The following is a 13,875-nucleotide window of genomic DNA, read 5'->3' as shown; positions in this document are numbered from 1 at the left end:
CTTTCTAATTGGTCCATTTTTTTAAAAAAAATTAATTAAACAAAAATTATAAAAAAAAAGTTGAAAAAATTTTTAAAAAATGGAAAATAGTAAAATACTTGAAAAAATTAATAAAATAAAAAAAAACAAAAAAAAAAATTCTGCTGCCACCACCAGCCTGCCACCGGCCAGCCCACGAAGCCGCCGCCGCCGCACCCATTTGCCGCCGGGGCTAGAACCGGCAGGCGCGCCGGCCGCCGGCGACCCATCCCCTAGCCTTATCCCGTCGCAACCCCCTCCCCTCCCCTTTCCCGTCGCATCCCCCTCCCCTTTCCCGTCACAGCTCCCCTCCCCTTCCCCTCTCCCCGTCGCAGCCCCCTCCCCTTTCCCGTCACAGCCCCCCTCCCCTTCGCCTCCCCCCGTCGCAGCCCCCTCCCCTTTCCTGTCGCGACCCACCGGCGAATCCCCAGTCCCCACTGTATTTCGGGGTGGTGGAGGAAGGGGGGTGGGGTTTTGCGGGTTAAGGGGTTGCAACGGGGTAGGGGAGGGGTCGCCGGAGGCCAGCGCGCCTTCCGGTGCTAGCCCTGGCGGCAGGGGTGGTGGTGGCTAGGGTTTTGGGGTGGGTAGTCATGGAGGAGGTGGTGGTGGCTAGGGTTTTGGGGTGGGCAGTCACGGAGGAGGTGGTGGCTGCCACCTCTTAATTTTTTTATTTTTTTTTATTTTTTTTTATTTTTTTGTAATTTTTATTTATTTTAATTTTTTTTTACTATTTTTAAAAGTTTTTAATTTTATTTTTGTTATTTTTTTAATTTTATTAAAAAAATATATATTTTTTTAAAACGGACCAATCAGAAGGTGACACGTGGCAAGTGGTGGGGTATAACTAACGGTCAACTAACGGACATTGACGGCAACTAACGGAAATGAAATTTGGTGAATTTTGTTAAAACTCGGTGGCATTTGGTGAATTTGGAAAAGTTCGATGACATTTGGTGAATTTCGAAATTACTCAATGACATTTGGTGAAATAGCCGTTTATTTTATTATCAAAATTCTACACGAGTCATATTTTGCGACTCCTTCTCTTGGCCTACAAGAATCCTTATTCATCTCTCTTTCCTTTCGCTTGGTCTCCAAGTATTGATTTTTCTGGGTTCCCGTATAAATTCAGCGCACCCCATTTCTCTCTCTCCAGAAGATCTCCGTGAACTTCTCCTGCCCAAGTCTCTTCAATCACAAGAGAAAGAGAAGAGAGAGAGAGAGAGAAAAGAGAAATTTGAAGGGACAAATTGGATTGTTAATTTTTCCCAAATTTTATCCCAGGTTAGTATTCTTTGTTCATGCTGATTTCTGCTTATATTTTCTATGAATTTGTGTTTTTTTTGGTTGATTTTGATTGAATTTTTCTGGGAACTTTGCACTTTCTTGCTATTTTATTTATTTATTTATATATATATTTATATATTTTGGTATTTCAATATTGGGCAATAGGGTTGCTAGATAATCCGGAAAGTTACCAAAAATGTTTAGAATTGTTATATATAATGTGGGGTTTGTTATATTTTGTAACGATATGTATGAATTTCTTTGTAATTGATTAATTGTATGGAATTATTTCAGGGTGTAAGAAGAAACTTAAAAGTTAAATTCGAGGGTTGTTTTTTTTGTGTGGATTTTGTACATACCCAATTTGATTTGAAGGGTAATTTTTGTGAGTGAGTGAGGAGTGTGTGATTTTGGGGATTATTGTTGGAATTATGAGTTTTCAAGCTCAGATTGATAGTAGAGATCGTACAAGGTTTTCTGGACAAAATGGTCGCCAGCAGGCCCAGGCCCAACAGTGGGTCGCAAGAGCTCCTGGGATCTTGAGCTCCCCGCCGTCGAACTTTAATGTGTATGCCGGTCGAAATGATGGCAATGTCTTTAATGTGTATGCTGGTCGAAACGATGGCAATGTCTTTGAGAGGCAGGGGCAAGTGGATAATAGAGAGAGGCAGGGGCAAATGGATAGTAGAGAGAGGCAGGGGCAAATGGATAGTAGAGAGAGGCAGGGGCAAACAGATTACAGAGAGAGGCAAGGGCAAATGAATAGTAGAGGGGGTCGAGGATTTAGAGGTGGTGGCGGCAGTGGTGGTGGGGGTCGTAGTCATATGGGTCGACCACATTATTTAAGAAGAGAGCGAAATGAGCCAAGGGAGGGTGTGGGAGAGATAGGAGGAACTGTTAACAAGGATAAAAGTAATCAGAAGAAATGGGGAGGAAATGTTGTGGATTCGGTTTTGCCTCAGTTGGTGCAAGAAATTCAGGAGAAGTTAAGCAAGGGGATTGTGGAATGTATGATTTGTTATGATATGGTGAGGAGGAACGCTCCTGTTTGGTCATGCTCGAGTTGCTACTCTATTTTCCATTTGAATTGTATTAAGAAATGGGCTCGTGCACCAACTTCTGCTGATACATCTGCAGAGAAGCTTCAGGGATATAATTGGCGGTGTCCTGGATGTCAGGCAGTGCAGCTAACAACATCTAAGGATATTCGTTATATTTGCTTCTGTGGGAAGAGGCATGATCCTCCATCTGATCTATACTTGACACCGCACTCTTGCGGTGAGCCTTGTGGAAAATCACTGGAGAGGGAACTTCCTAGAGCTGATTTAAGCAAGGAGGATATGTGTCCCCATCTTTGTGTGTTGCAGTGCCATCCTGGTCCTTGTCCACCTTGCAAGGCTTTTGCTCCTCCTCGGCCTTGTCCTTGTGGTAAGAAAGTAATTACAACGAGATGTTCTGAACGGAAATCTGTTTATACTTGTGGTGAGGTATGCAATAAGATTCTTGAATGTGGGCGTCATCACTGCGATCAAATTTGTCATGTGGGTCCATGTGAGCCTTGCCAGGTTCCCATAGATTCCTCTTGCTTCTGTAAGAAGAAGTCTGAGGTGGTTATTTGTGGAGAATTGTCATTGAAGGGAGAGATAAGGCCGGATGATGGTCTTTACTCTTGTAGTTCTACATGTGGAAAGAAGTTGAAATGTGGAAACCATGTTTGTGCTGAAATTTGTCACCCAGGCCCATGTGGGGAGTGTGAATTCTTGCCCGGCAAAGTAAAGACCTGTTATTGTGGCAAGACAAACCTCAGGGTTTGGCGAAGGAGCTGTCTGGACCCAATTTCTACATGTTCAGGTACTTGTGGCAAGCTTCTTCCTTGTAATAAACATTACTGTAAGGATAAGTGTCATGCTGGAAATTGTCCTCCTTGCTCTGAGCTAGTCACTCAGAAATGCCGTTGTGGTTCAACTTCTCGAACTGTGGAATGCTATAAGACCACCCTTGCCAGTGAGAAATTTGTCTGTGATCGGCAATGTGGGCGTAAGAAGAATTGTGGAAGGCATCGGTGTAGTGAGCGCTGCTGCCCCCTTTCTGATTCTAGAAACACTGCATCTGGTGATTGGAACCCACACTTTTGTTCCATGCCTTGTGGAAAGAAGTTGAAATGCGGGCAGCATTCTTGTGAAGCCTTCTGTCACTGTGGTCATTGTCCTCCCTGCATGGAAACTATTTTTACTGACCTTACATGTGCATGTGGAAGGACTTCAATCCCGCCACCCCTACCTTGTGGGACCCCTCCTCCCTCATGCCAATATCCATGTTCAGTTCCTCAGCCTTGTGGCCACCAATCTACTCACAGCTGCCATTTTGGAGACTGCCCTCCTTGTTCAGTTCCCATAGCAAAGGAATGTGTTGGTGGACATGTGGTTCTTCGCAACATTCCTTGTGGGTCAAAGGACATAACTTGTAACAAACTTTGTGGAAAGACGAGGCGATGTGGACTGCATTCTTGTTCCAGGAGTTGCCACCCGGCACCATGTGATCCATCTTGCGGACCGTCAGATCCTGCCGTGAAGGGTTCTTGTGGGCAAGTATGCGGTGCTCCGAGGAGAGACTGTAGACACACTTGTCAAGCTCTCTGCCACCCTACAACTCCTTGTCCTGAGTCAAGATGTGAATTTCCTGTGACAATCACATGCTCTTGTGGCAGAATTACTGCAACGGTGCCTTGTGATGCTGGGGGAAGCAATTTAGGCTTTAGTGCTGTTAATGTGCTTGAAGCTTCTACTCTACAGAAGCTGCCAGCACCACTTCAGCCTGTGGAAGCAAATGAGAAAAGAGTTCCACTTGGACAGAGGAAGCTCATGTGTGACGATGAATGTGCCAAGCTTGAGAGGAAGCGTGTTCTTGCAGATGCTTTTGATATTTCTCAGCCTAGTCTGGATGCTCTTCATTTTGGAGAGAATGCAGCTGTTTCACAAGTGGTTTCAGAGTTACTTCGCCGTGATCCAAAATGGGTACTCGCAGTGGAGGAGAGATGCAAACACCTGGTACTTGGTAAAGGCAAAGGATGTAGTGGCAGCAATATTAAAGTTCATGTCTTTTGTCCAATGCTGAAGGATAAGCGAGATGCAATCCGGTTAATAGCGGAGAGATGGAAACTCTCAATCAATGCTGCTGGTTGGGAGCCTAGGCGTTTCATAGTGGTTCATGCCACTGCTAAATCCAAAGCTCCAGCTCGTATTATTGGGCCCAAGGGTTCAGCTGCAGTGAGTGTCCACCACCCACCTGTTTTTGACCCTTTGGTGGATATGGATCCTAGGCATGTTGTTGCCCTGCTTGACCTCCCAAGTGATGCAGACATCAGCACATTGGTTCTGCGTTTTGGTGGTGAGTGTGAACTGGTGTGGTTGAATGACAAGAATGCTCTTGCTGTTTTCAGCGATCCTGCTCGTGCAGCTACTGCTATGAGAAGGTTAGATAATGGATCTGTTTATCAAGGGGCTGCTGTCGTTCAACATATTGGTGTTGGAGGTGCTGGAGCTGCTGCAGCATCTGCTTGGGGAGGGGTGGCAGCTTCTTCTGCTCTGAAGGGTAATCCCTGGAAAAAAGCTGTTGTAAAGGAAACTAATAGCTGGGTTGAAGATTCATGGGGTGAAGAGGACTGGTCCGGTGGCAGTGTTACTGCTGATGTGGGACCGTCTACATCATCTAAAGGTCGTGAGGCCCCAGTTACCTCGACAACAAACCGCTGGACAGTTCTGAATCCCGATTCTTCTTTGAGCTCAATAGAGTCATCAGCAAGAGCCTTGGACTTTGCCAAAAGAACTGCAGCTGCTGAATCCACTTCTGAGAGGGAAATGAAGACTGTGCCATCAAGCAGTGCAACTGTGCAGCTTATGGGCACTCCTGATGACAATGCAGAAGTTGTAGATGACTGGGAAAAGGCTTATGAGTGATTCAATGTACTTTATTTTGTTAGTAGCCTAGGGCTGGTATTCCCACATTTACTTAATTTTGAAGAGAACATGAGATTGTGAAAATAGGCCTTTTTTGGCCACAAAGTGCAGTTTGCCTTTTTTTTTTTTACTGCAATTTGCCTTCTTAAAGAAATATGCTGTATTTTCCTAATCTCTCCCTTGTTAACAGTGTTTTCGTTACAAAGTACAGTTTGCCGTGTTTTAAAAGCAATTTACCTTAAAGTAATATGGTGTATCTTCCTGATCTCTCCCTTGTTAAGAGCGTTTAGGTTAGAAGAATGAACCATATTTCATCAGGAGACTGAGATCAAGATTAGACTTTCAACCAGAGAAACAGCTGGTAAACTGTATGGAGAATGTGCGTTGAGAAGAATGAACCATTAGTCTAATCACATCCCCAGATTCTGCTGTTTTTCAAGAATTTCAACTGCTATTTGCTTTGCATCCCATTAGTGGCTTGTGCATGCTGACAATACAATTTTTAGCTATTATGCACTTGTTGCAAATTATATCATAAGTAGGCTCTGATGCAATGTACAAAGTCAAGTGCATCCTATCCTGGTTCTGGATCAATACCTCTCTCTAAAAAAAAGTTGTAATTGCAATACTGAAGCAAATTCATCTATAATCCATTTGTTTAAGGCTTGAGTTATGTCATACTCATGACTTTGTAAATGAATAGAAAATAGCTATTTTATCCACAAGATTTATATTTTGTGTAGACCACAAAGATGTATTCCATTTAAGTTGAAGATGCTCTTCTTATCATGAAAAAAAGTAAATATCTGTCGTAATATCTAACTTATGTAAATTTTATTAGGGAAAGCAAGTTGGCTGAGGCTGCCAAAGCAATGAAAGTGAATGCAGAAAGCCAGGAACATCACCTGATGCTGACCTTGGTTCAGTCATGAGCAAGTAGCCGAACCAGGTATTGAAACTTAATTCTGTAGCTGCATCTTGCTGTGCCACCTGTTATAGAGTTAGTCCTGAATGTAGGTTATCTGGAAATTCTCAATACCCAGGAAACTCATGTTTCAAAGGCCTGTTATATGCTAAAACTAGTTCAGCAGCACATCTCATTTGATCCATCAGACAGAGATGTAATTTTAAGCATTTGGAATTTGTACTGCTTGGGTTCTTTATGGGCTCATCAAATTCAGCCTTAGAATGATCCAATGGCTTTCAAAATAAAATCATCATAGATGATTAAATATTTTCACATAGGCCATCCAGAATATGGGTGCAGAAATTGACTAAGGGTCTAAAGGAGTTGCAATCATTTTTCTTTTTCTGTTTATTGTCAGAATATTTGGGGATTATGACCATTCTATTTTTCTTTTTCGGCAGAGGCTAAATATTATGGTGCTTATCCCATGCTAGGCTGGAGTTAAAGGGGAATGTCCTCAAAAGTATGATAGCTTGGTGCGAAAATGCTGTGAAGGTATGTGTCATTAATGGCTCCTGGGAGATATTGATGATGTTTCTGTGGCAAATATGGAACACCCGAAACTCTCAGATGTTTGAGAAAAGGAGGATAGAACCCCCTTGGTATGTGCAAAAGCTCTGAGATTTCTTGATAAAGTTGAACCAGCTGTGTGCTCGTGAAGAGTGCCTGGAGCCACTACTGAGTAGCTGTTTGGAAGCCACCTAATGCAGGCTGGTATAAGCTCAACTTGGATGCTACAATCATGGGTAACAGAGTTGGTTAGGGCATGGTGGTAAGAGATAGGGAGGAGGATGTTCCCATGGCCATAGGGAGAGGATTGGTGGCGAAAATGGCTCTAGCACAATCTGATGCAACATCTATTTGTGCGGTCTGAGGTATTCATTTGAAGGGGGGGTTCACAAAGATTGAGGTAGAAACAGATTGCCTCCATCTCATTGCTTTAATCCAATACAGATCCATAGATAAGTCAGAAACTCAAGTCTTGGTGAATGATATTTGTAAATTAGCATGCTCCTTTGATGCATGTGTATCTAATTATGTTACAGTAGGGGATGCTGTAATAAGGTGTCTCACTAAATAGCCAGAGCCTCAATTTTTATTCCTGGCTTATTTGTTAATACACCCTCATCTTGCCCCGCAATCCAATGCAGAAAAGAAAAAAGAAATTGTTGAATTTGATGATATCCATATTGTAGAGATTGTTGGCTTTGCTACATCCTTGATAAGGTGCAGAAACTTCTGTTAGTTAACTTATCTTGTTATGTTTTGTTAATTCCTTATGCTAGTTAGTTTAATTTCTTCTGCCTGGTTTTGGATAGGCTCCTCCTGCTGCTTGACCTTCAATTTGATCCTAGTGAATTTTGGAAGTCAGGTTGGCATTAATGTTCCAATTCCTATTCCTCTTTTTTTTTTTTTTTTTTTTTTTGTTTACCGGCAGCAAGACATCTGCATCTTTCGCAGGCCACCTCAATTTTTATGGCATCAATGCTCTTATTAATTCATCTTTGATGATTATTTACTCTTCTCGATCAACCCTTTCCCAGAAATCCATCCAGTTTGATTAGTGTTAATTATGGAATTCTATGGAAATTCAGGAAAAGCTGGAGTTCTGTATAATAGTTTGTAATATATATTGTCGCCATCTGGTTTTATAGAACTGCTTTTAAGTACAGAGTGGTGTAAGAAGAGAATAAGTGATCACCGGCGGAATGCAAGGATGAATGTATGAGCAATTTAATTTGCACATCTGCTTTTGAATTCACGGATGTTCATTAATACAAACATGGACATCCATACCGTACATACAATATCTTAACGTGTGGATATAGATTGTAGACCTCAATCTGTGGCAAGAGGAACAAATTGTGTACTATTGCCTTTACAATTTACAAAGAATCAAAATTTCAACCACCTAACTAGATGTATTGGAACATGTTTAATGCCTGAATCATATTACTCTCACTTTCGTAATTGAAATATTCCCTATAACAAGCCAAACAGAATTGCAGTGTCATGGACTTTGGAATGAGGAACTCCTTACACAAGCTCATTACCATTACTATCTACCAAACGGATTATAGGTAACTGCAATCTTGTCCTCCATATTTTAGCCTGATGTAATCATCCAAGAATTCTGTAATTCGTTCAAACATGAGACCTCATCTTGGCATTACCTATGCTGCATCTCGCCATCTTCTATAATCTATTACAATAAGCACAAGATATCAGAATTAACTAACCAAAAGAAGCAACTTTTTGTAACGAAGAAAATGGCTCTCTAAACTAAATGCAATGTAACAGGATAATTATATTCTGATAGCCAACGGTTCAGTATCCAATCTGACATTAAAAAATTATATGCTATTAATGATTAGTATGGAGTACAAGAAACCTTGGAGAAATCCATAAATGTTTAACCAAAACAAGAAGTGGCATAAATTCTGAGTCCTGGCAAAGCAATGAAGCTCGGTTTTGTTAGCAAAGGCAAATGAAGTGATATTAAGGAATATATGCACTATAACAAAGAACAAAAGTACAAAAGAATTTTTCAACAAGGTCACTCAGTTTATCCAATTTAAAAGCATGTAACTAAATAGGAAGTGAAATCCTTGCCAACGTACTGAAGACAGTCTAAAAAACATGAACTTCCATCTTCCTCCCTTGTAAAGCTTATTACAATAAAGCAGATCCTAATTGGTAAACAATAGCAGCCAAGGACTTCCGCAGAAGTTGGGACTTTCCAACTCGCAGTGGCTCCCCAACATTACAATGGCAGATTCAATTGAAGAGTACAGTTACTCTACAAATGAAATACTGCTACGGGAGCCAGCTTATTAATATGGGGAATAAGACTCGATAGCAGCAAAAGATAAGCTCACCAATCATAGTTAAACTCCCAACCGAATCAGCTTCAGCCCAAAACTTTATGCAACCTCGTGAGTTTTACAATACTCAGTTGCAAGCAGTAGATACAAGAGCTACTATAGTGATGAGCAACCACATAAAAGTCTAAAAGTGCTTTGCTCAACAGCTCATGTAGGTGGAATGCCTCGCTTGTTTATAGTGGTTATGCAACTTGTGTTATAGAGCAAATGGCATGATAACCCCATAGTAGATACATAGGGACCACCATTTACTACAGCTACAATGCAATATGTAACACCTATGCAACATTCAATTGTCATTTTTAATACAAGTATATAATTTCAGTAAAAAATTATAAATCATTTTATAGTATCAATCAATCAAAGCCCCACTTATGGGATTAAAGCTTTGATTGATTGATTGATTGATTTTATAGTATCCACACAATATTCAACAATACTGAATTACTAACTCACACTAATCAGCTTCTTGATATGTGAGAAAAATTGTTAAAACGATTTTTGTTTTGAATTAGAGGGCGTATGTTTTTCCCTTGTAGCTAATGACCTTAATATAAATATCCTGAGAATAGATTTGTGAGTTAGAGCACACTGCAGATAGCATCCACACTACCACACACTTACAGGTAAAAACAACAATAGTATGCAATTATGAAGCAATTATGACCAAATAATACAATCATGAACCCCAAAATAAATTCAAAGAGTATGAAATTTTAGATGATTACCGATAATATACAATGCTGAAAAACATTTACAAGCTAGAACTTGCTGGACCACAGTGTAGACTATCTGCCTTCATTGGTCACCAACTGAGAGAAAACGTCACTAGTAGACTTGCCTAAATTCTCATCACTTGTATCACCAACAGGAATAACATTGTTAGGACCACGAGGAACAATTCTAGTTACAGAAATCTCTGAAGTAAATGTGTCACTAGTATCGTCTGTCTCTGTAGTAGGTTGACCCTCTTGAAGTTGCAATGCATACTCCAAGTTCCACAGAACATCTCCCATAGTTGGTCTATCAGCACCATATTCAGCTAAACATTTTTGTGCTGTATCTCCAAATTTCTTTAGTGAGCTTGGTTTTATCTGATCCTTGAGATGGGGATCAACAATTTCCTCTATAAGGCCTTGCTTTTGAAATTCTAATGCCCATTCAGCTAAATTTACTTGTTCCCTTGTTAGCTGGGGATCTACTGCAGGTCTAGCACAAAGAACTTCGAGCAACACGACACCAAAGGAATATACATCCGATTTATCTGTTAGCTGCTGTCTTCTAAAATATTCTGGATCTAGATAACCAAAGCTACCTTTTACACCCGTGCTTACATGGGTCTGATCAAGATGGGGGCCAGACCTTGAAAGCCCAAAATCAGCCACTTTGGCAACATAACTTTCATCAAGTAAAATGTTTGTTGATTTGACATCTCGATGGATGATCCCCTGAGCAAAACCAGTATGAAGGTAGTGAAGACCTCTAGCAGCACCAATGCAAATGTCAAGCCTCTGCTTCCAAGACAATGGAGGTGATTTACCACCATATAGATGCTTCTTCAGCGGTCCTTTCTCCACGTATTCATATGCTAGGATCATTTCTGATTGCTCTTCACAGTAGCCAACCATTGAAACAAGGTGGCGATGTCTGATTTTTGATAAAACTGATATTTCCGTTTGGAATTCTGGAAGACCTTGCCTGGACCCCGGCATGGCTCGTTTCACAGCAACTTTTGTACCATCTCTAAGAACCCCTTTGAACACCATTCCAAATCCGCCAGTACCAATTATCAAAGTACGGTCAAAATTGTTGGTCGCAAACTGTATTTCCTCAAAAGGAATCTTCAATCCATTCCTGTGCGGAGAGGTACTACTTTCTGTAACTCTACTATACACGCTTCCTCCCGGCACACGCAAGGTAGTCCAACCTAAACTTTCTGATGCAGGTTTTTTTTTCCTCCTGCATTTTAGTGTAAGCAAAACAGCAACCAACACTAGGCTCAAAACAGCAAAACCTCCAAGGACACAACCCAAAATGACCCACATATGATTTTTCTTGGATCCGGCTTCAGTAACCTTGCTGTTCACTACCTTCATGATCTCAACTCCGTTCAAGATAGCATTCTTCTTCAAAGAAGTACTCAATGAAGATGGACCAACACTAACTTGAATAGGCCCTGAATGGTCCATTTGCACAACGTAATCAAGATAATAAGGAGATGCAAGCGTATGGAATGTAAGGGCCGACAAATCAAGGTCTTTATATGCCATCATCCCATTGATAAACACATTGAAATAAAGCTGATTAAGCCCAATACTCACGATATCGCAAAAATGCAGCCTCACAAGATACATTACATGATCAATCACAGGAAAATTCCACGTTATGTTGAAATCAGAAAGGCCTGACATATTATTCTGATTCATCTCTTGTGCAGTCATATACACATTACCTGGTGCAACCTCCTCACTAGCACCACTAAGTTTATAATTAGGAGCATGATTTGTGCTTACTTTTCTAGCAGCTGATTGTAAAGCCAGATAATCATCATCTGGAATCCAATTCCTCCAAAGGGTATCATTAAAAGGGGTTAATTTCAAACCACCCACATTAATTCTAAAAACAGGCTCTAAAATTTGGGAAGACATGTTTTTATACTCCTTGGTACCATAATTTTCCAAAGACATCACCCCAAAATCAAGAATTAAATTATCAGGAGCAGAAATCAGCTCAATAGCATTAACAAACCCGAACCCGATTTCGGCACCATCAGGAGTAAACACAATTTTAAGCGTATCAGAATCCACCCTCATTATAAACTCCCTCAAAAAATACTTAGAAGCTCTAAAACCATGAAATAAAGAATACCCATTTGCAGAAACACTAAAAATTGCAGAACTAAGATTATAATTCTGTGAATTGAAAGGCGAAAAATGAAGACGTACCAAATGAATACCCCTTGATTTGATGCTGAATTCATATGTAGCAATGGACCCACCTATGAACACCCTAGCAGTGTTGTAAATTGGGGGAGAATTTGGTAATGGTTTTGGGTTAGAAATTGAAATTGGTGATGATTTAGAAGAAGAATCAACTTTAAGAAATCTGGGTTTTGTTAAATCTCCAATAAAAACACGATTTTCAATTGTAAATTTTGAGCTTGAACCACAGTTTATGAGGTAATTATCAGGTGGATTAAAGTCAGCAGCAGAAAAAGAGGTCATTAAACAGAAAATTAGCAAAGAAAAGAGGAAATTATTCATCTGGGTATCCATATTTTAGCTAGATTTCACTGAAAAATTGTGTTATTTAGCTTAATTTCATATCATTATAGCAAATTATGGGTACTGTTTGAGTGAGTGTGATGTAAATCATTGAGCTTTAGAATAAAACTAAGGAATTTTTATATTTGACAAAAAAGAAGAATTTGGACCGTTGGTGTATCCAGCATTGAGTTCACATGGATATGAAAATTGTTTTATGCAACATTTTGGAAGACGCGTGTTTTATGGCGGGCCCAAAAGACCACTTTGTCAAAAATTCACATTTCCATTTTCATATGAATGAAATTTCTTGCACTCTTTAGCAGATTGACTTAAGGGTTTGGATTATTTGTCATAGATTGTGTTATTTATGTGCACATAACCCGAATACGGTGTAAACGATTAATGGTGATGTAATTGATTTTCGATGATGTATGGATAGGCTTAGGCTATGATCTTATTTATTCGAACTTATTTTCAGGATTTAATTTCAATTCAGTTTAGTTCAGTGTAGTTTAGCTCAATTCAAATTAGTTCAATTCAATTCATCTTACTTAAGTTTAAAAGAACATGGTCTATGTTAAGCTTGTACTCGCATAATTTTAATCTAATTTTAATTGTATATCATATTTCCTCCGTTTCTTTATACTTGCAACACATACTTTTTTACTGTTTTTTTTTAAGAAAAGTGGGGCCCGTATGATTTAATACACTTAAAATGAGGGTGAGAGATAGTTAGGAGTACTAATTATAGTGTGTTGCAAGTATTGTGATATTTTCATTTTAGGAAGTGTTGCAAATATAAAAAAACGGAGGAAGTATGCTTTAGTTTACCTTGGATTGTGGAGAAGAAGCCAAAATAAGTTGAATAAGATTGTTAATTAAAAAAAAAAAAAAAATTTAATTAAAGGTGAACAATAAAAAAATAAAAAAAAAATTTGTTTTCCGATAATGTGATAGGCAATGGGTAATCCATTTTGGTAGCTAAAAGCCTAAAGTAGTGATCACAGGCACAAGTTCCACCAGGAAGTAGCAATACCATAAAAGTGCAGAATCTCATTGAACTTGCGATAAGCTTTTGCTGACTTTCTTTGGATGCTAATGAGAATAATGACAACCATGAATTAGTTGGAATGCACCTTTTTTCAACTACTTTAAAGGAGTATTTGGTATGTGGGAATATGGGATGAGCCGGATGAACCGATGAAGGGGATGGGCATGGGCCAAGAATGTGGGATGCCGGATGCCATTAGAATTTGTTATTTTATTAAACAAACACTAACTGCCCAAAGCAAATGACAAATGAAAAGGGAAAAAAAAAAGGGTGGGCAAATTAAATGTGATATCAAGTTCAAGAGAAAAAAATTAGGGCAAAAAAATTACAAACATGAAAATGAGAATATAAATTAGACACCCTAAATAGAAAATCAGTGTAATTGAATTAGGATTGAAGTAGAGTCCATGGTGTATGGTTGACAAATTCATGGGAAGTAGAAATT

The 13,875-nt window shown here is 39.7% G+C and overlaps 2 protein-coding genes across 2 annotated transcripts; one reads left to right on the top strand and one right to left on the bottom strand.

Annotated features, from left to right (window-relative positions):
* Positions 1-1,053: 1,053 nt before the first annotated feature.
* Positions 1,054-5,508, top strand: LOC110693862 (NF-X1-type zinc finger protein NFXL1-like). Its single transcript, XM_021871033.1, has 2 exons — positions 1,054-1,302; positions 1,600-5,508. The coding sequence occupies exon 2, from the start codon at positions 1,737-1,739 to the stop codon at positions 5,259-5,261; it is 3,525 nt and encodes a 1,174-aa protein (XP_021726725.1). The 5' UTR covers positions 1,054-1,302; positions 1,600-1,736; the 3' UTR covers positions 5,262-5,508.
* Positions 5,509-7,952: 2,444 nt separating this feature from the next.
* LOC110693861 (probable receptor-like protein kinase At5g24010) lies at positions 7,953-12,559 on the bottom strand. The gene is made up of 2 exons (XM_021871032.1): positions 9,842-12,559; positions 7,953-8,431 (listed from the first exon to the last, which is right to left on the bottom strand). The coding sequence occupies exon 1, from the start codon at positions 12,386-12,388 to the stop codon at positions 9,902-9,904; it is 2,487 nt and encodes an 828-aa protein (XP_021726724.1). The 5' UTR covers positions 12,389-12,559; the 3' UTR covers positions 7,953-8,431; positions 9,842-9,901.
* Between the last annotated feature and the right edge of the window lie 1,316 nt (positions 12,560-13,875).

This window comes from Chenopodium quinoa, unplaced genomic scaffold, assembly GCF_001683475.1.
Source record: "Chenopodium quinoa cultivar QQ74 unplaced genomic scaffold, ASM168347v1, whole genome shotgun sequence".
NCBI lineage: Eukaryota > Viridiplantae > Streptophyta > Magnoliopsida > Caryophyllales > Amaranthaceae > Chenopodium > Chenopodium quinoa.
This window is presented reverse-complemented; position numbering and strand designations above follow the sequence as displayed.